General features: G+C 45.7%; 1 protein-coding gene across 1 annotated transcript in view; it reads right to left on the bottom strand.

Moving 5' to 3' along the window:
• Ak7 (adenylate kinase 7) overlaps nucleotides 1–22,836 on the bottom strand; it is a 60,443-nt gene extending 37,607 nt beyond the window's left edge. The window contains exons 1-5 of the mRNA XM_078050830.1: nucleotides 22,592–22,836; nucleotides 18,501–18,686; nucleotides 14,929–15,037; nucleotides 11,453–11,547; nucleotides 3,006–3,116 (exon numbers count right to left, since the gene is read on the bottom strand). Of these exons, the coding sequence (XP_077906956.1) occupies nucleotides 3,006–3,116; nucleotides 11,453–11,547; nucleotides 14,929–15,037; nucleotides 18,501–18,686; nucleotides 22,592–22,693 (603 nt within the window). The 5' untranslated portion in view covers nucleotides 22,694–22,836. The remainder of the gene's footprint in view (nucleotides 1–3,005; nucleotides 3,117–11,452; nucleotides 11,548–14,928; nucleotides 15,038–18,500; nucleotides 18,687–22,591) is intronic.
• Between the last annotated feature and the right edge of the window lie 3,299 nt (nucleotides 22,837–26,135).

The following is a 26,135-nucleotide window of genomic DNA, read 5'->3' as shown; positions in this document are numbered from 1 at the left end:
TAGAAGACTTGAGGGTGGATGGCGTGGAGTACTGGGCCTCAAGCAGATGATGACTGAGCACTTCCCTTCCTGTGACTTCGATGGGCAAGGAAGAGTCATGGGGGCTGTGGGTGTGGCTCAGCGGAGAGACCTGGCCCAGCAGATGTGCGGCCCTGGGTTCCACCCCAACACACACACACACACACACACACACAAAATAAATAAAAAAACAGCCAAATAAATGGTGGCGGTGATGGTGGGGAGAAACAAGAAAGAAAGAAAGGCTAGCATCATTTTAGGCTGGTATCAGAAAGTTAAAGTCTGATTGGCTTGTTTGAATTTTGGGAAAATTTGGGAATCCTATTGGGTTACACACACCATGTTATGGGAGAGACGTATCATTTTCTTTTCTGTGCTAATGTCATCAAAGAATGCAAAATCGGGAATACACATATTGAACATTCTAGTCAAATCAAGCTTACAAATATTTTATTTTGTCTTTCTTTTTAAATTTTTAAAAATTTTAGTTGTCGATGGATCTTTATTTTATTTATTTTTTATATGAAGTACTGAGAATCAAACCCAGTACCTCACACATGCTAGGCAAGTGCTCTACCACTGAGCCACCCAGCCCTATTCTGCCTTTCAATAGCTATCCTGTACTTGCTTAGAGAGAAAACTCTTAAAATGTACCAATAACTGATTGATTATAGAAAATACAAATAGAGCAAACAAAAAAGCAATTCTAATCTTTCATAATCCACAGACACAGGGGCCTTTTCTATGTTAGGCCTGTGTAACCCAGACAGTGGGAAAACTATTAGCATCAGACATTATTCTACAACATTCTATCAGAACGACAATTCTTGGTGTTGATTCTTCTTTGTTTTTTGTGTGTGCGTGATTCAGATTCCCAGGGGATCTTTACTATTGAGCTACATCTCTATTTTTTTTTTTTGAGACAGGGTCTCGATAAATTGCTATCTAGCCTTGAATTTGTGATCCTCCTGTCTCAGCCTGTAGAGCTGCTGGGATTACAGTTGTGTGCCATCATGCCCACCTTGATTTATGGTATTAATTCTTAATTGGTTTTTGACAATTAGTTGGCAAATGACTGAGATCAAAAATAGTGCATTTATAAAAGATATTTAAAAATTGGGCTTTTGATGTAGATTGGTGATAGAGTGCTTGACGGGCATGCATAAAGCCCTGGGCTGATCTTTAGCATTGGGAGAAGAAACAAAACAAAACAAAAAACAAAACAAACAAAAACAGAAGGAAAGCAATAAAGCTGGAGATGAAAAGAATAGATTTTATTATTTGAAGGTGTTTGATTTTTATAATAAATATTAATAATAATAAGATGATGATATTTCTTTACTTCAGACAACTAGTTAGTTTTTGCATATGATCATTTATTTTAAACTAATGAATTAGACATAAATGGTCAACAATAATGAATTTTAACAAAACAATAAAGTTATGGAATTCGGCACTGGAAGAATATTAGAACATCTAATCTAGCCCCTTTACTTTATTTATTTTAACCCCAGAAGTTATGGGGTGGGTATGTGGCTCAGTGGTAGAACGTTGTCTAGCATGTGCAAAGTCCTGGCTTTAATTCCCAACAGTTAGGAAAAGAAAAGACATCATAACCCCAAAAGTTTAATGACTTGATAATGGTCATAAGCTAGTGGACAGAAAAGGGGATTGAATTCCTAATTCATTGCTAATGTCAATGTGTTTTTTATAGTCAGCCAGAACTGGAGGACAATTGAACTTCTGTTGTAATATATTCCAAGACCACTAGGTGTCACCTTAGAACTATTGTTCCACATCACTTAACTGTGGGTCTAGAAGTGGGAAAAATGTAATGAAATCCTTAGAGGTTCTTGGGGTTCCATATAAGATAAACAGGGATGATGATAGAAGCACCTACTTCACAGAATTTTGTAAATTACACATGCGGTCCTGGAAGCTAAGCCCCTAATGACTTCTCAGCTATTACTACTTCTTCATTACCAGGGTATTCCATCGTTTATGTTGATAAAAGACAAGAAAAATAAAATAATTTTATGATAGATATATGTAAAAATGATACATTTGTTGCAACAGAAGGCTAATAAGCTATTATTATTATTATTATTATTTATTTGGTAGTGGGGATGGCACCCAGGCCTTGTGCATGTAAGGCAAGTGCTCTACATGAAATCACACCCCAGCTCTAATAAGCTATTATTATTGTTTACATAAACTTCTTAGCCTTCAGTATGTTTTAATAATGAGTGACTGTGGATGTGTCAAGATAAACTCTATGGATGATACAGTTTTGGAGTCCGGGGGAAATAATAAAAGCAAATCCATAGGCCTGTTGTCTGATGGGTCTCAGTTTGAATCCCAGCCCCACCACTTTCCCATGGTGTCTGCATCTATGAAGGGGACAGTGGTGTCCGTGGACAATACCACTGTTGTAAGGGGTAGATCAGACAAGGCAGAGCAGTGCCCAGGATGGCTTGGCAAATCCTAGTTAACCCCTGGAAGGTGCCATCTCTTTATTTGCAAGATGAAGTTAATACGCACTTTTCAGAATTGTTTTAAGAAACAAATGAGATAGATTCTGGGATCAGAGACAATGTAGTTCCCCTCTTTTCCATTCCAACTGAGTTATCTGCATCTTCTGGACCAGGGGACCCTTGGGATATGCAGACCCCTTGATGGGCGAGGGCTTTACTTCGGTGGGCTAGTTGAGAGTCTGGGCCAGCACCCTAAGGACAGTATATCTTGGAGTGAACCTGAAGCTGAGAGATCTGTGGGTGTAAATACAAGGAAACTAAAACAAAGGTGTTTAAAGAATCGTGATGGTGTGAATAAAGCCAGGAGCATTTCCAGCTGTGCAGACAGAACTCAAAGCAGTAAAATATTACCTTAACCAGGTTGAGTAAATATGAATGAGGAGGAAGCAGCCCAGGTACACTGCCTCAAAAACCCCTTTTTCTACCCTAAATGTTCTATGACTCCATACTTACATTTTTTCCAAATTTGAGAACCATTTTTTCAGCATTGATGTGGTCTGTAAAATTGGGATGATGCTTTCTTCTTCGATAATCCTCTTCAGTAAATGGGACCTCAGAATCATCCTACGAGAGAGAAAAGGTGCAGACCTAGTATATTAGAGCTCTGCAGAGCTCTGCAGCCCAGAGATGTGTTCTTTTAAGTTCAAATAAAGCTTAAAACAACTGCTCGTCAGTAGGGTAACTGTGCTCAACAGCAATTGTATATTTCAGAACAGTAAGTATTTTAACATTCCCAACACAAGTGATAAATGTGTAAAGTGAGGGATATTCCAATTACCCTGATCTGATTACATTGTATAGATGTTATTAAAATGTACCCTATAAGTATGTACAATTATTATCGTCAAATTTATAAAACTAAAAATGTATTATTTTAAAACAAACAAAAAAATCCTGCTTTTTAAATTTTTATTTTTTATTTTTATTTTTTGTGGTGCTGGGAATGGAATCTGGGCTTCATGCATGCCAGGCAAGTACTCTACCACCGGGCCATATCCACAGCCCACTACTGTTTCTTTTAACAGTGATTTCACTTCTTGAGAACACTTTAGGCCGCAAATTTAATAATTTAAGTTTAATCTCAGCAAATTAAAATTTTACATGTCTTTTATTTTGTAGAGACAGTGGCAGGTTGTTACTGGGATTCCATAAAGGTATTAAATCCTTTCTCAGTAGTCCATGTAATGTACATCCCTACCGCCCATCGTGCTGGGGTCAGAACCCAGAATCTTGCACATGCTGGGCAAGTGCTCCAACTTTGAGCGACATTCCCAACCCTTATTTTTAACTTAAATCATGTTTTCCCCCTCTTGTCCACACGCCTCTCCCCTCTCCGCAGTCAATCACATGTTAATAGTAACATTACGTGTGTAAAGTTCAGTCTCGGGCTTTATAAACTGCCTCCATCCCATATAAGATGAAGTATCAGTTCATCCTGGAACTCATGGATCAGAAAAATCTAACAGTCCACTTTACCTGTTCAGCACGTTCAGCCCCTCCACAGTCACCCTCTTCAGGGTGCAGGCCTCAGAGGGATGCCTCTGAAACCACCCGCTTCCTGGGGACTCAAAAGGAACAACTGAGAGACATGCAACTTCCCAAACACCTGTCCAGACTTCGAGGTCCTCTTTAAAAATGCACTGTTCTTTATGATCTTTATGATAGCCCATTGATCTAAATTAGATAACCAATCCAAAGCATGTGAGCCCAGAGCGTATGGGGAATACATCCAAAGGAACATAAGAAACAGGTGACCGCCCTGCTGTAGAAGCCCACTTGCACACCCGTGGGAGAGACGGGAGGAGACTCAGATGGCTAGAGCCGAACTGGGAATTGGCAGAGGATTAAGCAGGCAGTAGCCAGATTATCAGGGTTTATGGCCATGTTAGTAGTTGAGGTTTATTCTGAGAGGGACAGAGGATATTGAATGGTTTTAAGCTTTCTCAGCAGGATTGCAACATGATCTGAATTAATGTTTTAACAAGATCTCTTAGGCTATATCATGGAGAATGGCCCAGAAGAGTCGATGGTAGGCAACAGCCACACAGCAATTTTAAGTAGCCCAGGAAGCTAAGGGCTAAGGCTTGGGCCAGAAAGTTGCCAGGGACACAAAGAGAACTAGATGGCTTTCTGATATAATTTGGATGATGAGTTAATGGCATTTCCTGATGGACTGGCTGAAGGTTGGAAATGAGGTTAGAACACTGATAATGGGGATGCCCTTGGGGGCAGAGAGACAGAGAGAGACAGCTTTTGAGAGGAAGATCAAGTTAAACCACCTCAGTTCTGTGCACATAGTAGAAATTTGATGAATATGTACTGAATGATCAGATGTCCTCTTTTTAAACTTCATTTCTTTTCATTTCATTTTTGTAGTGCTAGGGGTCAAACCCAGGGCTTAAGTCTGTTGGGCAGGTGCTCTATCGCTGAGCACACCCCCAGCTCCAGATTATCCACCCTCTCAAATTGGGTTGCCAGAAAAACACAGAGTACTCAGCTGAATTTGAATTTCACAAAAATGAATGATTTTCTATTATAAGTAGGTCTTTAATACTTACACTAAAAAAAAAGGACTCGTGATAAAAATCACTTGTTGCTTATCTTAAATTCAAATTTAACTGAGTGTCCTTGTTTATATTTTTATTTCCTGACTCTGGCAACCCTACCCACATGGGGTCTGGAAACAGTGTGATCAGCTTTGCCTTGGAGATGAAATCAACTTGGTAGCTGCATAGACCTGGATAACACGACACAGCGGCCAGCCTGCCTGAGGGACTCTCCTGTGCTCCCTGTGACTCTGCCTGTGACACCCCTCCTTGTGGGATTTGACCCACCCTCAGTCCCATGGCTGCAGTTTTATAAGGTGAACTGCAAGGTTCTGAGGCAGGCCCTGTTCGTTTGGGTTTTGTTTTACTGTGCTCTTAGATGTCTGCCAGGAAAGTGTTGCTCCACTAGGCCACATCCCCAGGCCTGGCCATAGGCTTGTATTAAAGAAAAGGGAGATGAATTTCTTTGGCCAGGCGCACTGCAGCCCATAAATTCAAATCCACCAGGACTGTAGATTCTGAGTGGTCATTTCTCTCTCCTTGATTGTGAGGAGGCCTGGTCGTGCATTTTCAACCTTTGCTACCAGTTGTTGGGTTGGGTTCCTTTGGTCCTTAATGGTCACTGTTATGACAATAACAACATAGTACATTTCACTTTTCTTTTTTTCATAAAGGGATTGATTTTATTATGTGGCCTAGGCTAGGGACTTGAGCAATCCTCCCACCTCAGCCTCCAACTAGCTGGGATGACACCCGAGTACCCCACTTGACAATCTCCTTTCTAAAGGGTGGCTGACTGTGACCACCCATGTGAGTCACATGCTGGATACTTATCCTAAGTGGCCAGTTATTTGTGTCAGCCAGAGCCTGTCAGTTTTTCTTACTCTGGACTATTTGGTTCATCAGTCACCTCTGCTTTCCTGTTTTCACTCACCCATACAGAAACAAGAACACACAGACTTCAGAAACAGTTATGACAGGGGAAAAAACCAACCACAGTATATATTGAAACTCTCTTACTTATTGAAATCAATACAAATCAAACATTTTGTCATATTCACCCTTTTGTGTCAAAACTGATTTTACGTAGTTTTGTATTTGTTTGGATGCTTTGGGCTGTAAATCACATACAAGCAAGTTGGAAATGGCCAAAACACCAGGAAACTCATTTTATGCCATATATGGGTGACTCTGGGCACCATGGGCTGGCCTGGCTCTGTTTTTCGGTTGCACTCTTGGCTCCACCTCCCTATGGGGGTGGCCATGCCCTGGCAGCAGAAGGGCAGCAGCAGGTCCAAGCTCCACAGGCAGACCTAGAACGTCCGCAGAGGGAGTGTGGGGACAAGTGAATGCAGTACTGCTTACATGGCATACGTTAAGGGCACCTGAGTGGAAAACCACTCTCCTTGTGCTGGGCATGTGAGTGGCAAACCGCTTACCCTGTAGGCACAGGCCTGGGTGTGAGGCCACATGTTGTGATCCCATCACTTGTTCCATAGTCCGCTCCTCCGTTGGTTGCCTCAAGGACAGTTGGCCAGAAATTGCATTGGTGGCTGCCTGTAATCTGCTCACCTATTGCCTAAACATATATACATGGTAATTGCACAATAAAATCAGACCTGCTTTTTGCTTGGTCTCCTGAGGTCTTGATTTGTGACTTTGCAGCCACTCTCTCCTCTACCCTGTTCTGTGGACCTCCTCGCTGGATGAGAGAGATCCCATGCAAAGGAGAAGAACTGCATCCTCACAGAGGACTCCGTTAATCAAGGAGGAGCCATACCCAGAGTCTCAGCTGGCTTCCTGTGCTGAGACTGGACCTTGCTGGTCTCCCAGCACATGGCTAGACCACACACCCAGGCTCTCCTGCAGCAGGTGTGCTCAGGTGGGTAGGTCGAGGTCACAGGGATTCACAGAAGTGATGAGCACCTTGACCCAGCTTGGTTCGTAAAGTTCCCTGTGGCTCTACACAGCCTGGGAGGCTTCTGGAAAGTGGCTGAGCCAGCTGAAGGAGCCCCAGTCCCCAGAGTTCAAAGGAGAATTAATCATCAGGGGCACCTGTTTTACATTTCACATGTGCAAGAAATGAATTTCCAGCAGGGTGCAGTGGTGCCCACCTGTAATCCTGCTGAGGCAGGAGGATTGCAAGGTTGAGTCCAGCCTTGGCAAATTAATGAGAGCCTGTCTCAAAAAACAAAACAAAACCAAACCACAAAATAACAGTGTGGGCATTGTAGTTCAGTGGTAGAGCACTTGACTAGCATGGCTGAGATCTAGGGTTCAATCCCCAGTACTGCAAAAACTTCCACCATGTTTAAGCCATTTTGCATTTTGGGGGGTTGGTTTGTTACATCCTAACAATTCAGAATCAAGTTGTTGTTCACCCCTTAAACAGTTGTTGGCAAGAAGAATGGACCATCGTGGTGGGTCTGGATCAGCTGGGAGCTGGGGCAGTTTCCCTTCCTTGGGTCTATGGATAGTGTGGACATCGGAACAAATCCAGGCTCTGCTGGCCAGGATGGCATGGTGACTACGTGACAGGAAGCCTGTCACATCCACACGGCCCTGCGCTCCCCCTTCCCTTCCACGTGGCATGATGCAGTCGTGACTTGGCACAGTCCTCTGACTCCAATGAACCACAGGGTACACCAGGGTCCTGGCAGGAAAGCATATACCTTCTCACATGGGCATCTGAGTGCAGTTTAACAACAGGGCTGTTAAGGAAGATGTGGGCAGGAGGCAGGGGAAGCCCCATGCCTGCAGCCATGACCATGATGCTCTGTACCACTCCTAAGTCCGAAAGTGTCAAGGAGCAAGTGATTAGAGCCTGGTGACAAATTTGGGTGCCACAGGAGCAGCAGCCTGATGAGGGACAGCCCACCAGCAGCAACTCTGCAGAAGGGCACTGGGCGAGCAGATACCCTGACTCATTGTTGTTGTTTCTTCCTTCCTCTGGCCAGTGTGTCCCTTGGCCAGACAGAGGTGGGAGCCCAGGACAAGGCTGCCTGCTGCTGTAGGCTTCACAGTCAGGGACAGGGTGCTCTGGAGGGGCAGGTGGACAACATCCAGTGCACAGACCTACCATGAGGTTCCACTTCTCACAACTTGGCATCTCACAACCTTTGTCTCCCCAGCACTCCCAGGACAGCTCTGGAGGTATCTGGGCTTTCCAGCACCACCAGAACATTCCAGGCCCATCCAGACATTTACCAAGCCACAGCAGGTACTGACTGGCTGCCACAGAATCCCAGAGCTACTAGGTTTGGCCCAGGGAGTCCACGATTACCATCTGTGCACCGGTGATGCCCAGAGGGCTGCTGGGGGCTACTGTGCAGAGTGACAAGGTTGAGGTATCTTCCATAAGCTCATGAGTTTCAATGATTTTTCCAGCTCAGCATACTGGCGACTCCTCCTTAGAACCAGCTCCCAAGACTGTTAGAATTTCCTGGGATGATCACAAGGAGACAGAAGCAGAAAAGAGCTGAGGCTTTCTTGAGTTCCCAGACGTCCCCAGTCCCTATCCCCAGTGGCAGCTCTGTCCCTGGATCGTAAGGCTTTGTTCATGTCTTTGCAACAGCTTCCTCTTTCTGTTAAACTGACTCCAGTGGTCCTCCTCAGCTCGTCCTGATTTCAGACAGAAGCCACATCTTCCTCTGCCACCTGCTCTTCTGCTGACTTTGTGGGGACAGACATGCTTGCTTTGTGTAGCCAATGTTTTCCACCTTTAACCCACCCCTGTCCTCATTTCAAAAGCAAAGCTCAGATACAGTATCATTTCATCCATGAACATGTTATCAGTTTTATTGTAGCTAAATTTATTAATTATTCAAATATTTAAATTATTAAGACTTGTTTAAGAAATCCTTCCAGGGGCTGGAGATGTGGCTCAATGAACCACGGGGTACACCAGGGTCCTGGTAGGAAAGCATATACCTTCTCACATGGGCATCTGAGTGCAGTTTAACAATAGCGTGCTCGCCTGGCATGCGTGTGGCCCGGGTTCGATCCTCAGCACCACATACAAACAAAGATGTTGTGTCCGCCGATAACTAAGAAATAAAATATTAAAATTCTCTCTCTCTCTTAAAAAAATCTTTATTTTTAAAAAAGAAATCCTTCCATATAAATTCTATAATTTTTCTTTAAAAACTAAAGTTTTGCTTTTTACTCTAATTATGTGACCCACCTTGAACTGACATTTTGTGCGGAGAGAGGGAGAGTTCAGGAGGGCTGAAGGGAGTGTTCTGTGCTTTGACTGCTGTGTATGTGCATAATCAGGCGTTTGTCCAAACCCAGTGCTGTGCAGGAACGGGGTCAACTTACTGTATGTATGTACACCTTAGTAGACGTGATCTTTAAAATTATCATTAGCCACTAGGAAAATACAACGGAAACCAGTGCAAGGTGGGGCCAGAGGACTCAGGAGCCAACATAGGAGCTGTTTCTCCATATTTTCTCTGGGGGAATCAATAATTCTTCACTCTTGGTCATTTTAGCTCAGGGGACTGATCCTCCCTGCCTACAAGGGGGTTATAGGATCCCTGGTCTGGAGATCAGATCACTGTATTCCCCTGGCCACAGTGATTAGTTCAAGGTTAGGCCTGTGACCTAAGACCTGGCCAAAGAGAATATTCCAGTCCTGGCATAAGACATGACCTAAGAGGAAAGTAAATGGAAGCTCTAGGGAGGCCCACCCAGGGGCCGCTGGGAGTTGGAAGGAGCAGGGAGCTGACTGGCGGAGGAAGCCTGCTCTGAGGAGGAAAGAAGCCGTGGAAGAGGGCAAGCTCTGAGCACGTGGCTCCAGCCTGGAGGTCCAGCTGTGCCTGCAGGCAGTCACTGGACTCAGCCACTCTCTGGGTCAGTCAACTTGCCACTTTGCTGAAGTCAATGGGGACAGTCAGGAAGACTGCAGGATGGTCAGCCAGTCCACCGGTCAATGATGGTTTTGTAGGGGACTGCTATAGTGTAGATATGAGGCGACTCCTCCTTAGAACTGGCTCCCAAGATTGTTAGAATTTCATGGGATGATCACAAGGAGATAGCAGCAGAGAAGAGCAGAGGCTCTGAAAGCATGTGTGACACAATGTAAGAATTTTCAGTGGTAAGACAATTGGGTTATGAGAGTCTTGACCTAATCCGTGCATTAATCCCCTGATAGGGGTTAACTGGGTGGTGTCTGCAAACAGGTGTGGCTGGAGGACACAGGTCATGGGCAGAGTGACGCTGGGGTTTGTATTTTGTTCCGGGAGAGCAGAAGCCTCTCTGCTTCCTGATTGCCATGTCCTGAGCTGCTTTCCTCCTCCACATTCTGCATCATGCTAGATCTTGAACAAGTGACCCTTGAGACCCAACGTTCACTTTCACCCTGGGTAATGAATGACAACCCTTGAATCACTGAGACCACCCAGAGCCAGCAGGAATTCACCACTGCAGTCGGGTCTCTCATCACCACAAACCTTTGGCTTTGGCTGTGATGCCGAGGTGCTGAGGGGGATGCACTTCTGTGTCTGGCCTCGCTCCATCTGGGTCCCAGAGGTCCTCCAGGTCAGATACGGGCCCTCCTCCGGTTGTTGCCCACAGTGAAGCAGACCCTTTAATGGCTCCCATCAGTTGGTTCTCCTTCAAGATCAGAGCCGTGGCGAAGCGGGACGCGCCTGCCTATGTGAATGACTATCACTGAGTGTCCACTTGGCAATCCTTAATCACCTTATATTTTGTTTCCAGGTCCATGACTTGTCCTGACCTCTTCCTGTCAACATCAGCAGTGGATTTTTGGTGAACAAAACAACTTGGGATTAAATCAAGAGCTGACAAACGAGATATGTGAGGGCCACCAGCGTAACAGGGCCTGCTGTTTGACATTGAACCTTTCCTTTTTCAGTAAGGTGGAGGGCACTCTAACAACAAAGAGTATAGCACAGGAAATGCATAAACCAGTAGCACAGTCTTGATTATCGAGAACCGTGCACAAGGTGCTACACTTCTCCACAGCAGGCAGCTCAGGAGGTTGGTTGGTCTGCACTGTATCACCCAAACACATAAGCGGCGCCTTGTGTCAGGACCTCAGGAATGTCCTTGCTCCATTACAACTTTATTGGACCACTCTACAGATGTGTCCCTCCACGACCAAACACCGTTATGCAGTGCCTGACCACAGCTTACAAGGTTGCATTTTAGAATCCTCTGTGTCCTGTAAACCAATGGAGTCCCGCAGAACCAACCAAATGTGCTTAGAAGCAGTAAGCTGCGCACCTACAACAGGAGTAAGAAAGCACAGCTCACTGTAGAAATTCCATATGTAGCCAGCAAGGCCTTGGGGTGAAAGGTTACCTAAAGGAAAGCTGAAGTTCTACTTACTGGGTCCAGAGGTTTGGATCGTGCCCAAGTCATCACGGTGGAGAGCAGAATAAATACCTTTCTTTTTTCAAAATGGCTGACTTCTTCACTCAGCGCTGCAGGACCAAAAAACAGAGCAGTTATTTGGACCCATGCAGAATTTGCTTTAGCAATCACACGGCGTACTATTAGATATCGGGGCGGGGGAGGGCTTGAGGTTTCTTCCTCAGCGAGCAATTTAGCTCCAGGGGGGTCACCTCTGAGGTTTCACTGTTCCATCCCCATCTGTCTTCTCCCCAATCCCCCCTCCCATTGCCTGATCCCTTCTGGGCTCAGCTCAAAAGTTTAACCCCTTCCCAGGTCCTGTGTGCTATTAAACCCAAACTCTTGAGACTGAAGTTCTGAAATCGAGGGTTTATTGAACCGTTCCGGGAACTAGCTAGAATAGATCCTGGGACACGTTCTGCTACTGCAAGCTGAACACTGGGTGGCGGTTGGAAATGTCTCCACTTGACCCAAAAGCCAAGCGCCCTACAGTGAGAATCTGGGGAAGAAAAGCATAAGCTGTTGACATGGAAGCCACACTGGTGCTGGATAAGAGGGGCCAGGAAATGCCAGTGGGGATAGGAGGACAGTCCATAAGGAGAACTTGCTGCTTCTTGATTGGTTGGGGCTGATAGTCCAGAAAGTTTATATGTACCCAGAAGGCAGCAGTGGCACCTGAAGTCAGGTCCAGGGGTGGAACATACATCCAGGAGTGTGGAGCAGGTAGCTAGCTGCTGACTGCAGTCCCTTCCTCTCTCCCCTGCCCCTCTGCCCTTTGTAATTAAGTTTAGGGATCTCAGAACTGTCTCTCATCAGGGTTTTCACTTAACTTGGGGGAGGAATGGGAATAATCCCGGCTGACATGAATTGGGTCAGTTCATGGGCTTTATTGGATTCTTACCCTGTGAGACAGGTCCTGAAATCATCTCTGTTTTACAGATTCAGGACCCGAGGCCCAGTCTGCCCTGAATCATGGAGGGGAGTGTTGGGGCAGGCAGTGCAATCCAGGCAGTGGCCTGCTGGGCTATGCCCCCACCCCTGCAGATATGGATGGAAGGGTGACTGCTGCCTGCCATGGTTTTGTCACATATTTAGGCACTGCGCCTCCTTGAATGAATCTAGCAAGCGATTCCACTAAAATAGTCTTCATCTTGTAAATTTTCCAGAAAAAGGTGTAAGCCTTAAAATGAGGTCTACTTGAGTTGTCAGAGGGTCTAGAAGATACAGGTTCAGTCTCATGAAGTGATTCACTAAACAATGAGCTAGGAAAACAAGGACATGGTGACATCCTGAATGGAGAAGGCGTGTGGCTTCCCACCCCAACGTGGGGACGTCTTAATGAATCAAGCTTAAGGACATTGTGTTTCACATATTTATTCCAAGTTCCAATGCTAATTTTAGTTTCTTTTTCTATTCTAATAACAAAAAGATTGTCTCTTCAACCTCGTTTTGCTCTTTCGACCTTTACGCTCGACTGTGCTTCGGATCGGCCTATTTTGTGAATACTTGACACACTTTGAGGTCCTCTAACTGGGTGGCCCTTTCTATTTATGATATTTATAGCAGGTCTGAAATGATGTGCTTTCTCCTTCTGAACACACCATTTACGCAAAATATGTAAATGTTTTCTTCTCATTTCTGATAATTTACCCTGCTCTCCTGTGTCCTCTTGCCTGCCTATAGGGGATGGGCAAGGTAGGAGAATTCTGAAAATTTAAAACCTAAGTTAATAAAACATTATTAAAAGTTATATGTATCTATTGTAAGAAAAGCAAAATCTAAGCATGCGCCTGAGTTAAGTGACAAAGTCCCCTCTGCTGTTTCCCCAGCCCCACCAACCCCACAGCCCCCAGGCGACTGCCGAGAGAGGAAGGGTCCCTGAGTATACTTTCCTGCACACAGTCACCCTGTGGCTCAAAAACAATTCGATTCAGTCAAAGCTCTTCCTCCAAAAGGAGAAGTAAAATTTTCTTGATTATGTAAATCAGGATGAAGAAGACCCTGTGAAACGCACTCCATGATCTACAGCTGACAGCAGGGAGGAGTCTCAAAGTTTGAGAAGTGATTGGATTCCCCTGAGGCTATGGAGAGGTCCAAAGGGAGGGGGATGCACTTCTGTCCCAACGGTGGCTGCTGCTGTTTGGATCTCAAGTGTCCCCCAAAGGCTTAGTGCTGAAGGCTTGATCCCCAGCTGATGGCACCCTTGGGAGGCAGTGGGAACTCTGGGGGTGGGGGACGAGTGGAAGGGAGTAGTCCCTGGGGGCGTGTCCTTGACAGGGATCTTGGCCCCTCCTCTCTGCTTCCCCAAGAGGTGAGCTGCTCCCCTGGCACTACCCACCTTATGACTGGCCTCCTCACAGGCCCAAAGCAACAGGGCCTCCAACCTGGACTGAAACCTCTGAAGCTGTGAAGCAAACTAAACCTGTAAATTGTTTTTCTTAGCACAGCAATGGAAAACTAAGTAACAAAAGGGCCATCCATACAGGCTGTTTTTTTCCTTCCAGGTGCTAAGAATTGAACCTGGGGCCTTGAGCAGGAAGTCACTTTGGGAAAGTAGGGGCAGAGTAGAAAGGAAATGCAGGGAATTGTTGCTTTATTCTAAGCTCTACTGTGCTTTATAGTTCTGAAAACATCTAGATTTTATTTCAGAAAAAAACGTTAGAAATTTAAAGAAAATTACAAGCATGCATTATAAGAAAAATCAATTTTTCAAACCTAGCACAAAATAAGTGCTCAAAACCATTAGCTCCAATTATTATTTCAGATGGTACAATAATATATCATCTGTAAATATTTGCTAGGGGACACAATGTAGAGAAGAGGCACAATGCAGAGAGTAGGGCTTAAGCAAGCTCTGTTCCAAAAGATGACAGAGCTCATGTTTTTGATTCATGCCTCACTGAACAAAATTTAGGCACAAAGTTGTGAGAAATTGAACATTCCAAGCTCCACAAATCCATCATTTTCCTGAATATGTACAGTCATTCCTAGGTTCCATTCTATTTCCTTGAATTTAGCCAAAAAATAGTTTTGGTATTGATTGAATTAAGCCTTTGGCAAAGTATTGCCTGTTTTTATAAATAAACTTTTTTTGGAACCCAGTCCATTCACGTAAATGTTGTTTACAGCTGCTTTTTCCTACACCCACAGAGAAGTTGGCTTACAACTAACTCCACAGTAGCACCGATTGCATACTTTAGGTAAGTCAGTTTTCCCACAGCCCTAATTTATCTAATGTTCATTAGATGACTCTTAGACAAAGAAAGATGCACAAAAATAATGCCCTTTACAACTATAAAGTGTAAATAAGAGACCAGGGACCAGGGGTGGCACTCAGTGTCAAAGCACTTGCCACGCATTCTTGAGCCCAGGGTTCAATTCGCAGCAGCTCAAAAAAAAAAAAAAAGGTCAATAAAAGATGAGCTGCTGAGGTAAGAGTGCCCTTCACTGACCAGACACTGCCCACACAGCCTCCTCCACTTGCTGCGAGCTCTCAGTGATGTTGTAAATGACCACGTCACACTCCAGCAGGCGCAGGAGAAGGTCTTCTCTGGAGATGGTCTGGAAAGAAAAGTGACAGTCTCTTGCAGAGGGCTAACACGGTGACCTTGATATTTAGACAGGATGGCAACTTCCAGATCAGGCTGCCTGGAGGAGTAAGTACCACGGGAAACATTTGCAGAAGAATTTGGTTGTAACATGAACATTTGGCTCCTTTCTGTGTGGAGTTTTCAAGTGACAAAGAAGTCTGAGGAAACAGCCTGGAACAGGTGATTAAAAATGGCCTTCCCTCCCCAGCTCAGACCATGTTGGAGGACCGCGAGTGAGCATTGAAAAGCGACTCAAACCCCATGCGAGATTATTTGAGCAGCTACGATCAGGAATCACTTAAAAGTGCTGTGAGCAATTGGTTTGAATTATTGGGAACCCTCAAGATGGAAAGAATCTGGATGTTAGGTACCTTATTACACTTGATAGTTGGGACTATTTTAAAAACATGGAAACTAGCAGGGCATGGTGGCTTAATCCCAGCTACCTGGGAGGCTGATGCAGGAGGACTGATAGTTTGAGACCAGCCTCAGCAATTTAGTGAAGCCCTCAACCACTGAGCTATATCTGCAGCCCTTTTATATATTTTACATTGAGACACGATCTTGCTAAGCATCCTGGATTTATCCCCAGTACCAAAGATAAACAAATAAATATGGTCAGACCTATCCAGGATCAAATAGGTACATTTTCAAGAGAGTTGTTGTCCTAACCCACATTCCTGAATCCCTTTGTTCACCTGACAAAGATCTGTGGTTCTTCTTTTGGCCCTAGGATAGAGGCAAAATAATTAATGGTTATAAATGCATATGGTTGCTAATATTAAGGGCATCATGTATGTGCATGTGTGTGTGTGCGTTTTAGGGGAAAATTTTAGCAAATAAAAGACCTGGACTCAACTAAGCAAATGGCGGCCTGCTCTTGGAATACTTATAAGAAGGCCTTCATCTGGGGCACAGTGCGGCCAGCAGAACAGGCTGCTTTGCAGCCCCCCACTCACTCCCTCAGCCAAGCATCATCCTTGTATGGTGCACAACCTGCATAGCTTCCCGTGGCAATCCTAAGTGTGTGAAAGGGGCTTAGAGGAACATTTGAGATTCAGTGAACTTGAGAAAGATGTGATTATGTCTCATAGGAGCTGACATTTGAGTTGGGTTGGAGGGGCAAATATGAGCTTACTGGCAGAATTTGGAATGCCCAGGGAACAGCAGGTGATTTGCCAAATAGAGGCATTTTTTTTTTTTTTTTTTGGTACTGGGGATTGAACTCAGGGGCATTTGACCACTGAGCCACATCCCCAGCCCTGTTTTGTATTTTATTTAGAAACAGGGTCTCACTGAGAGGCTTAGCGCCTCAGTTTTGCTGAGGCTGGCTTTGAACTCATGATCTTCCTGCCTCAGCCTCCTGAGCTGTGGGATTACAAGCATGTGCCACGGTGTCCGACCAAATAGAGGCACCTTTCACAACATGGACCAGCTCCACGTTTCCATGCTCAACTCCCCCTCCCTTTTCTGTCACTCTGCTTCTTCCCACTGGCTCCCTACAACCTGGGCACTAGCTCTACTGGCTCTTCCTAGTTGAAAGCACACGATACTCTGGGTTGTTTCTTTCCCTCTCATCTGCCTGGCAAGCCTGACTCAGTCTGGAGGCCCAGCCTCATCTCCAGGAGGCTCCTGGATCAGAAGGTCAGGGGGAGTGAGGGGCCTCACTGTCTGGGATCTGAAGCTGCATTTGTCTGTCTGTGGGTCAGGCCAGAGCTTGTCCTCTTGACCTTCAGGGTGCTCAGGGTGCTGCTGTGTGTGCCCCTGGGGCACCTAGCTCCTGGTCTGCTGTGGAGCTCCTGCTGGGCTGTGAGCTCTCTATCTATGGACCCTGGGTCTGCTCCGTGCACATTCACTGAGTCAGATCTGGGGGCACATGAGAGCCCTGGGATATGAATGTATGGGAGTGCCAGTTGGGAGGCTTGGGAGCTCTCAAAGGTGGCCAAGGACCATGCCCAGTGGGCTGAGGGAGGCGAGGTGGGTTAGGAGCCCACAGCGACAGAGGCCTTCAGCTTGTGTGGGAGACCAATCTTGCATGTGACTGTGTCACACTCCCTGGCTGGGTGCTGAGGCGCTCAGTCACAGAAATGTGGCAGAGCTTTCCCCACCCTTCTTGGGTGCGAGGGTCAGTGTCTTGTGCATGAGTGTGTCTTCCTACAGCCCCTTGGGTGGAGCTACGCTCACTTGTTCCTTTGTAATATAACTCCTTGCCCTGTTTAGGATAGAACCGTCCATGGAAGTGCCTTGTGTGTGTCCCCTTCTCCTACTGTGCCCTTGGGTGTGGCCTACCCAGGTGTCAGTCAACCTGCTGACAGAGGACATCATGAAGATAGACTCAGTCCCCTGAGTCTATCTTGCCTCATTTGAATAGCTTCTCCTCAATAAAAGGGGTCAGCGTGTGCTCTCACTCTCTCTCTTCTTGTAGACCCTTAAGGTCAGAGGAGCTGTCACAGTGACCCCAAAGAAAAAGGTATTGTGTCTCTTGTGTGGTTATTTTGTGCAGCCCAGTCAGTCCAGTTCAACTGGAGTGACCCCTGAGCCTTTTAGTCTCGAGAACAGAAACTTGGCAAGCTTGGGCAGAGGGTGAGTATGTGACGGCAGTTACAGTGGTTTCTGTTGGTTTTTTGCCATGCCGGAATCAAACCCAGGGGTACTTCACCCCCGAGCTACATTCCCAGTCCTTTTTATTTTTTATTTTGAGACAGGGTCATGCTAAGTAAGTTGCCCAGGCTGGCCTTAAACTTGGAATCCTCCTGCCTCAGCGTCCCAGGTTGCTGGGATTACAGACATGTGCCACTGTGGCCTGCACAATATTCATTTTTAAGTTTTATTTTCAATCGATACATAATAATTCTACAAGTTTGTGGGGTAATGGGTTAAATCTTGAAGGAGACTAGCGCTGGCTGGTTGAAAGAGGAGGAAGGTGGTCTGGGGACAGTGTGCTCAAGGCTGTATGATAGGGTTCAGGGAGCAGCAGGTGGGACAGGGTAGGAGGGGTCCCCTGGGACCCCTGGGAGAGGAGGCCCCCTTCTCGTGGGCATTCGGATGTCTCGAGTAGTGCTGTGTAGACTGTGTGCGTGGAGGTGATAGTGTTTCATGGTAAGCCTCAACACCATGGTCCACGGTTCCTGGGTGGCTTGTTACCAAAGGTCATGCCGCCATGGTTTAGAGTGGTTGTGGGTAATGCAGGGCAGAAGTTAGGTTAAGCACAGCATAAAAAAATGTTAGGCGCCTGAGAGTCCAAATTAGATCCATCCTTTCCAAGAATGTCTAATCTAAATTATTTTTTCAGGCAAAAATTTCAGCCACTTCATGAAAAAGCCCTGCCACCATCATGCTGCCGCACACCCTGCACCTGCTGCGACAGGGAAGGGGAAGCCCAGAGGCACTGGGAGGGGACCTTCCCTGAGAAATGGAGAAAGCCCCCGACTCACCGAGTACGTCTCCACCGCAAAGTTGGGCCCCGGGCTCTCGGGCTGGGAGAGCGTGCCCACGATCTGGAACGTGCCTTCCTTCAGCCTGAAAGATGAGGCTTCCCGGGCAGCTGGCTTTTCATCTTCCTCTTCTTCTTCCTCTGTAATTTCTTCCAGGGATGCCCCAACGACGCAGTTAGACAGGTACTGCAGGAAAACACATTCCCAAACTCTGAGTGCACATGAGCGCAAGGAGAGTCGATGCCTGGCAGTTCCAAACACCAGTCTTTCCCATGGGCTTGCTGGGTGCCACCAGGGCCAAGCTGTGCTCGGCAGACTGTCATCTCAGTGCACTTCCTGCCCACAAAGACCCCCCTGAGGGGTACTGCTGATTGCCCACTCCCTGGATGAGAAACTTTCTGGCAGAGCTGGATAACCCACCCAAGGAACTTCCCTGCATCAGCAATAGGCAGAGCCCACTCTAGTGAAGATGTTTTGTCTTGTCCACTTGAAACAGAAATGGGATGTGAGCCATTTAAGGTTTTTTTAGTAGTCACATAAAAAAAAGTAACGAGAGCTAGGGAGGGATGTAGCTGAGAGGTTGAACACTAACTTGCCTAGCATGTGTGAGGCCCTGGGTTCAAACTCCCAGCACTTAGAAAATAAAAGTAAGATGAAATTAGTTAATTTAATTAATGCTTTATTTAATCCAATAAATCCAAACTACTATCAATTTAATATATAATCAACATATAACAATTAATGAGACATTTTCTTTTTTTTCTAATACTACGTCTTTAAAACATGATATGCATTTACACTTTCGCTGGTAACACTGAAGTGTAACCTATCTTTGGGACAGCCTATCCAACATTTCAGAGTTCCAGATATATATATCCTGTTAGATGTAGATAATCTTATTTTAATTTACATGTTAAACTATGTAAATAATAATGACATTGCTGTACCTGAGGAATGAAAACTAACAAAACCAACCCAAGTCCCACCTCATTTATTTTGATAACACTGCAAGGTGGCATGCCAGGTTGTTAGCTTCAACCTCTTATTGGAAGAGAGTGTCCCAAATACATTTCGTTTGTATCTCAAACATACATAATCAATTTTATTATCCCATGTCTCAGATGAGGAAATTGATGCCCAGCAATAAGTAACTTTTCCAAGATGACGGCTCAGGTGCTGAGAACTGAGAGAGGGATCGTGGGTTGCCAGCTGGGCAAGGGCTCTACCACTAAGCCACATGCCCATCCTTTTTTATTTTGAGGCAAGGCCTTGCTCAATTGCTGAGGCTGTCTTTTGAACTTGTGATCCTGGGGCCTCAGCCTTCTGAGCCACTGGGATTACAGGCTGCACCCAGCCTCCATTTCTTTTTTTGTGTTTCATATTTACATTGCCATGTTGTTTAGTACAGATTAACAGCAACTGCCTGGAATTTGAAAGAGGCCCTGCTTCATTAAGGACTAATCAGAAAATTTTGCTATTGAAAAACTTTTGAAAAAGATCTTTGCATACCACAGAGGTTTTATTATATGTTGTAAAACACAGTCAACATCAAAAGGAATGAACTAAAGGTCAAAGTGCTTTTCTTCCCTCATTCCTAACCTCAGTCATGTGACTTTTTTATACATGCCAGTGGCTTGCCATGGGATTCAGAACACAAACCAAACTGCCGAGCCAGGCCCTGCACATCTAGCCCTCTGTGCCTGAACCTGCTTCACTGGTTTAGGCCACAAATACCTATGAGTGCTGACTGTTCGTCACTCAGGAGCTGATAAGGGCCACATTGTGACTGATTTCTGTGGGACTCTTCCTCCATAAAAATATATTAAATATTATATTTTATGACTAAAAAGCTAAACATAATCTCTGGCAATAAAATTTCATTTGTTTTTGGTTTTTATTTGCTGTTTTTAAAATTAATTAAAATGCTTTTATGGGTCCAAAGTCTTGTGGGCCCATCTTGAGAAGATAGCACATCAGACACTCTAACTTCATCCCACCAAGGTATTGCCCTCTCTGTGCCCTGTGAGCAGTTCCCTGGCTGGACCCTCATCTGGCCTGGGCGGCTCTCAGCAGAGCTCCCACTAGGTGCTCTCCCCACTCACCGTCATCTCACCTTCTCTTCCTTCAGAGTACTCGGGACACATTGAACTATCTTGTTTACTGAAAATAGTACTTACTATCTTCTTCCAGCAGAGGCAGACGGAAGTAGCCTTTTTTTTTTAAATCTTATTCACTGTCCAGTTCTCTGGGCTCAGCACAGTACCTGGCATTTCATAGGTGCTGATGAATGCGTGAATCCCATCCAACACAAGGGATCATAGTTGAGTTTCTTGTATAGCCTTTAAGACATTTTCTGTGCCTATCTACCTATCCATCCATCCATATTCTCCATATCTATCTTTTTGAAAAACACAAATAAGATTTCTGAGAGAGAGAAAAAAAAGAGAAAGAGCCCGGGTGTTATGCATGCTAAGCTCTGCTTTACCATTAAGTTATGCCCTCAACTTATATTTGTCTTTTTTTTCTTTTTGAGGTACTAGGGGTTGAATCCAGGGGCATTCTACCCCTAAATTACATCTTCAGCCTTTTCAAATTTTTATTTTTTTATTTGGAGACAGGATCTTGCTAAGTTGCCAAGGTTAGCCTTCAATTTGTGATCCTCCTGCCTCAGCTTCCCAGTTAGCCAAGATTACAGGTATGTGCCACAGCGCTCAGCTATATCTGTCCTTTTAATACTCCCCTTCTTTGAAAATTTTTATTGTACTGTTTTAGTTTGCTTGTGTCCTTGCCCCTTATTGCTCCCCTTTGCTGTTAATTTAGAGGATGTATCATGTGTTTTGAATCCCTTATAGTAGGTATATATCATACACATGGTTTATATGTATAGTTACATGCTATAAAATATGCAAATTTTACATATAAATTATGTAGCTAAATCTCTGTTTTTGACTCATGAACTTTAGATGGTGAATGTGGTAGAATGGTCTTTCCAAATTCCTGTTCTCCTGCAGTCTCTAATGTAGTGTACTTTGCAAATAGGGTCTTTGCAGATGTAGTCAAAATAAATCCATACTGGATTAGGATGGACCCTAATCCCATGACTGTTGTCCTTATCAGAAGAAATTAGGGTACAGAGACTCAGAGGACACCATGTGAGGAATGAGGCAGAGATGGGGGCAACGGGTCTGTCAGCTAAGAGATGTTAAGGATTGCAGGCTCCCAGACAAGCCAGGAAAGAAAGGTGGCATAGATCCCCTCCCCGCAGAGGTTCTAGAAGCAAGTAGCCCTGCTGACATCTTGATGTTGCACTTCCCTTCAAGAAATGTGAGATGATAGTCTCTTGTTTGAAGTCATCTAGTTTGTGGTGATTTGTTATCACAGCCCTAGGAAACCAGTGCAGACACTTGGTACTAGAGCTGCATCCTATTTTAGGCAGTTTTGTCTTGTTTGAATCTGAAATCATTAGCTTCAGAGGTTCCCAGGGTGAGGTTAGATTTCTGTGTCACTCCAGAGGGCACAATTAAGTTCAAAGGGTCCTACCAAGGGGAATGACAGATTCATGACTTTCTGGTTTCAGCACACCAACTTAAGATGAAGGGCCTCTGGGTTTTCCTTTTGAATATCTTCATTTTCCAGAACAAAAGATGGAGGTACTCCAGCCCAAAGAGTGCCTGTTACATAACATGCTCACAAAAGAGCCAGACTAATGAAAAATACTCCATGAACTTAACTTTTCCATCACATGCCTGCTTCAGATGCAGTTGCAGCATAGAGAGACAGCCTCGTTAGGAGGGAGGAGACTCAGTCAGGAGGCTAGGTCCTGCCCTGAATCCTCTACATGAACCTGGACAAGTCCATTTCTCCCTCTGAGCCTCAGTTTGTCCTTAGTTCCCAGGGAGGAAGCAGGACTGGACCTGTGATCTCCAAACACTTGTGTCTCCAGCTGGGAGCCCATGTCTAGCCTAGTTGCGAACCAGGGCCCAGGGGGTATTGCCGTTGGCCAGGACGAGGGATTTCCTCAGGGGAGGCGGGTGGGGGCCTGGTACCCGGCGGCGTGGGCAGGGGTTCGGCTCTGCGCCGCGGCAGCTCACCTTCCCGATGTTCCTGCTGCTGTAGGTGTCCAGCAGGTTTATAAACACCCTCTGGACCCGGATAACTTTCTCCGGAGGGGCAGCAAATTCGTCTTCAGCCATGGTGGGAGCTTCGCTCGTTGCTAAGGTGAAAGAGTCTCTCGGTTGCTAAGGAGGCGGGTCCCGGGAGGCCGTTCCAGTCGGGCTCTTTGGGGGCGTGGCTTGGGCGGTGGGTGGAGCGTGCTGGTCCGGGGCACGGCTCTGGCGCTGGGTGGGGCATTTCCGGGAGGAGGTGTGTCGCGCGGGGCGGGGCCCCCAGGGGGCGTGGCGTGGCTCTGGCGCTGGGTGGGGCATTTCCGGGAGGGGGCGTATCGCGCAGGCCAGGGTGTCTCGGAGGGGGCGTGGCGTGGGCGCCGGGCGGGGCATTTCCTGGAGGAGGCGTGGTCCGAGGGGCGGGGAGTCCCCAGAGTGGGCGTGGCGTGGCTCGGGCGCCGGGCGGGGCATGGCGGGAGGGCCGGGTTCCTGCCTGGGGTTTCGGGTGCCAGGTCGGTTTGTTTTGGGTCCCAAGTGAGCGCTTTTCCTGGCAGCAGTGCACTTGCAGTCTGTTCTCATTTTACCGTACGAACCACCGCGTGCCCTCTGGCCGAGGCGTCTCCTTTTGGAGCCTCATTCAGCGTCTGTCACACGGGGCCAGGTGATCTCTGTTCCCTTTCATTTCTTTCCACTTGACCAAAAATTATTGATATGATGACCCTGGCGAAAGGATCATCCCCTGAACCCAGCTGAGCCTCGGGCGTTCCTTCTCCTGTGGAACGGTCTCCGGGGCGACGCGACTACGCCCTCTACTGGGAAGAGAAGCGGTTGCCTGGGGCTTGGGGGCCAGGACCCCGAACTACAGCGTGGGCGGGCTCCCCCGCGCAGCCTCCCGCGGTCGGGTCCACAGGACGCAACTGGCTTAGAGTTGTTCCCAGAAGACTTCCGAGGGTGAGGAGGAGGGCCACTAGAGGCCATGTGGTGCCCAGGGTTCCCTCACGTTCACAGACGGATGAAATTTGCACCCTTGACCTTTCCAAATGAGATTACCCGTAGAATTTGCTAAATTAAATCAAAAAAATAACTTATTAGTGGACCTCAAAAGTTGTGCTGGACTATGAATATATTCTGTAGTTATTTTAGAACAAATAGCCCGGTTGTATCAAAATATTTAAAAATTTAAAAACGTTAATTTGTTAAATGTAAGTATTCCACATATACAGCGTTTTATTTCCCCCTATGGCTGCTGCTTTTTTTTTTTTTTTTCCCAGTGCTGAGGATTGAATTTAGCCCCAGGAATGCTAAGCAAGTCCTTTACCACTGAGCTATATACCCATCCCTCCACTTTTTAAATACTGATTGCTTTGAAACAAATGGTTGTGGCCCAGAACCTCCAAACAGTTTGGAGACTCTGGGCTGTTGGGACTCAGGAGATGTTTAAGTTCCAGTGAAGCCATTTGAGGACCACTGGGTCCAATCTTTTAACTTCCCCCAGGTTGTTCAATTGGCTTTTAAACAGGAGTAATAGCCTAATAGGACTGTTTGGATTAAATAAGACAACACATTTTCTTAAAGTGGTCTCCAAAGGTGAAATTACTGCTTGTTTTTGGCAGGCTGAAAACTTTCAGGAAAGGAAACCTGTTTCACCTTTTTAGAGTTCTAGTTCAGTGGTACAGCACTTGCCTTAACATGTATGAGGCCCAGGGTTCTATCCCCTACCCCCAGATAAGTGCATTCCATTTTTGCCTCAACCCCCCCCCCCTTTTTGTGTGAAAACACACACACACACACACACACACACACACACACACACACACGGGATTGAACTATAGGGCACTCAACCACTGAGTCACATCCCCAGCACTATTTTGTAATTTTGTATCTTATTTAGGGACAGGGTCTTACTGCATTGTTTAATGCCTCTCCATTGCTGAGGCTGGCTTTAAACCAGCGATCCTCCTGTCTCAGCCTCCTGAGCTGATAGGATTACAGCCTTGTATTACTGTGCCCAGTCTTTTTTTTTTTTTTTTTGAGAGAGAGAATTTTTAATATTTATTTTTTAGTTCTCGGTGGACACAACATCTTTGTTGGTATGTGGTGCTGAGGATCGAACCCGGGCCGCACGCATGCCAGGCGAGCGCGCTACCCCTTGAGCCACATCCCCAGCCCTGTGCCCAGTCTTTTTATATATTTTTAAAAAAATATGTGTGAGCCTCATTAAAACTTCTTCTGTTTGAATTTTTGCAAAGTTGGGAACAATTTGCTCAAGGCACAAAAAAGTGCTATCAATTTAAATGCAAAGGCACTCATGCAAGACTGGTGCCAAAGCTGATGGGGTAGATATGATTCAGCATTCTTTCAAAGGACTTGTTGGCTCAAATATTCTAATGTTCACCTGATTCCTCATCTTCAAGGTGTTAATTTGTCTTTCCTTTCCTTATTGATATAGTTAGGTAGGTAAATACTTTGGAAGTATTTCAGCTAGATAACTACAATGAAATAACTTACCTTTGTTTCATTCTTACTGATTACACTCCAGATAATGGCAAATGAACTAGCTCTGTAGTTACAATGCTGATGGCTTCCAGATTATTTTATATTTATATTGGTAGAAGTCTACTGAATTACTTCTGTTATACCAACTGATGTGTCTTTATTTTTTCCCTCTTTCTAAATCAGCCTACACATAATCACGAAGTTCATGTGATGGCTTTATGTTACTGTATGAACAGACCTTTTTTGGGGGGTGGTGAGCTGGGGATTGAACCCAGGAATGCTTCAACGCTGAGTCACATCCCAATCCCTTTAATCTTTTTTTTTTTTTTTTGAAACAGGGTCTCGTTGAGTTGTTTAGGCCCTTATTAAGTTGCTAAGGTTGGCTTTGAACTCAGATCCTCTTGCTTCAGCCTCCTGAGATGCTAAGATTTACAGGTGTGCACCACCATGCTCTGTGTCAGACTTGTTTTGATCTAACTGTAGGCTAGGCTAGGCTGCTGAGCAGGTTCCTCTCAGCTATGCCATTCCTAAAATAAGTGTTGAGATTTCTTAAGTCAGTGTGGCACACTTCAGAATCTAAGAGGGAAGAGTCTGACAGTGCCATTTATTTATTCATTCATTCATTCATTTATGACGCTGGGGATTGTACCCAGAGCCTTACCCAAGAGCACTCTACCACTGAGCTACATCTTCAGCTCTGTTGTGGAAACAGGATCTCACTAAATTACTAAGGCTGGCCTTGAACTTGCCATCTAATTGCCTCAACCTCCCAGGTGGCTGAGATTACAAGGGTGCACCCATGACATTTTGTTTCTGAATGCTGGAGAGAGAATAGTGCAGCGAAAGACTGAGAAGCTAACAGTCAGTACAGCACTAGCTAATGAGCTGTGTGGGAAGTGTAACAGTTGATTCTGGAACCTATACAAAGGCAGGAGCGTCACTACAGAAAATGAGATGCCACTCTTCCCCATCACACTGCCCCACAGTACGTAGAAACCCTGTGCAGGTCGCATGCCTGCCTCTTTATTTTTGGTTT

Source organism: Ictidomys tridecemlineatus, chromosome 5 (assembly GCF_052094955.1).
Source record: "Ictidomys tridecemlineatus isolate mIctTri1 chromosome 5, mIctTri1.hap1, whole genome shotgun sequence".
NCBI lineage: Eukaryota > Metazoa > Chordata > Mammalia > Rodentia > Sciuridae > Ictidomys > Ictidomys tridecemlineatus.
The sequence above is the reverse complement of the archived record's forward strand: the minus strand, read 5'-3'. Positions and strand labels throughout refer to the sequence as shown.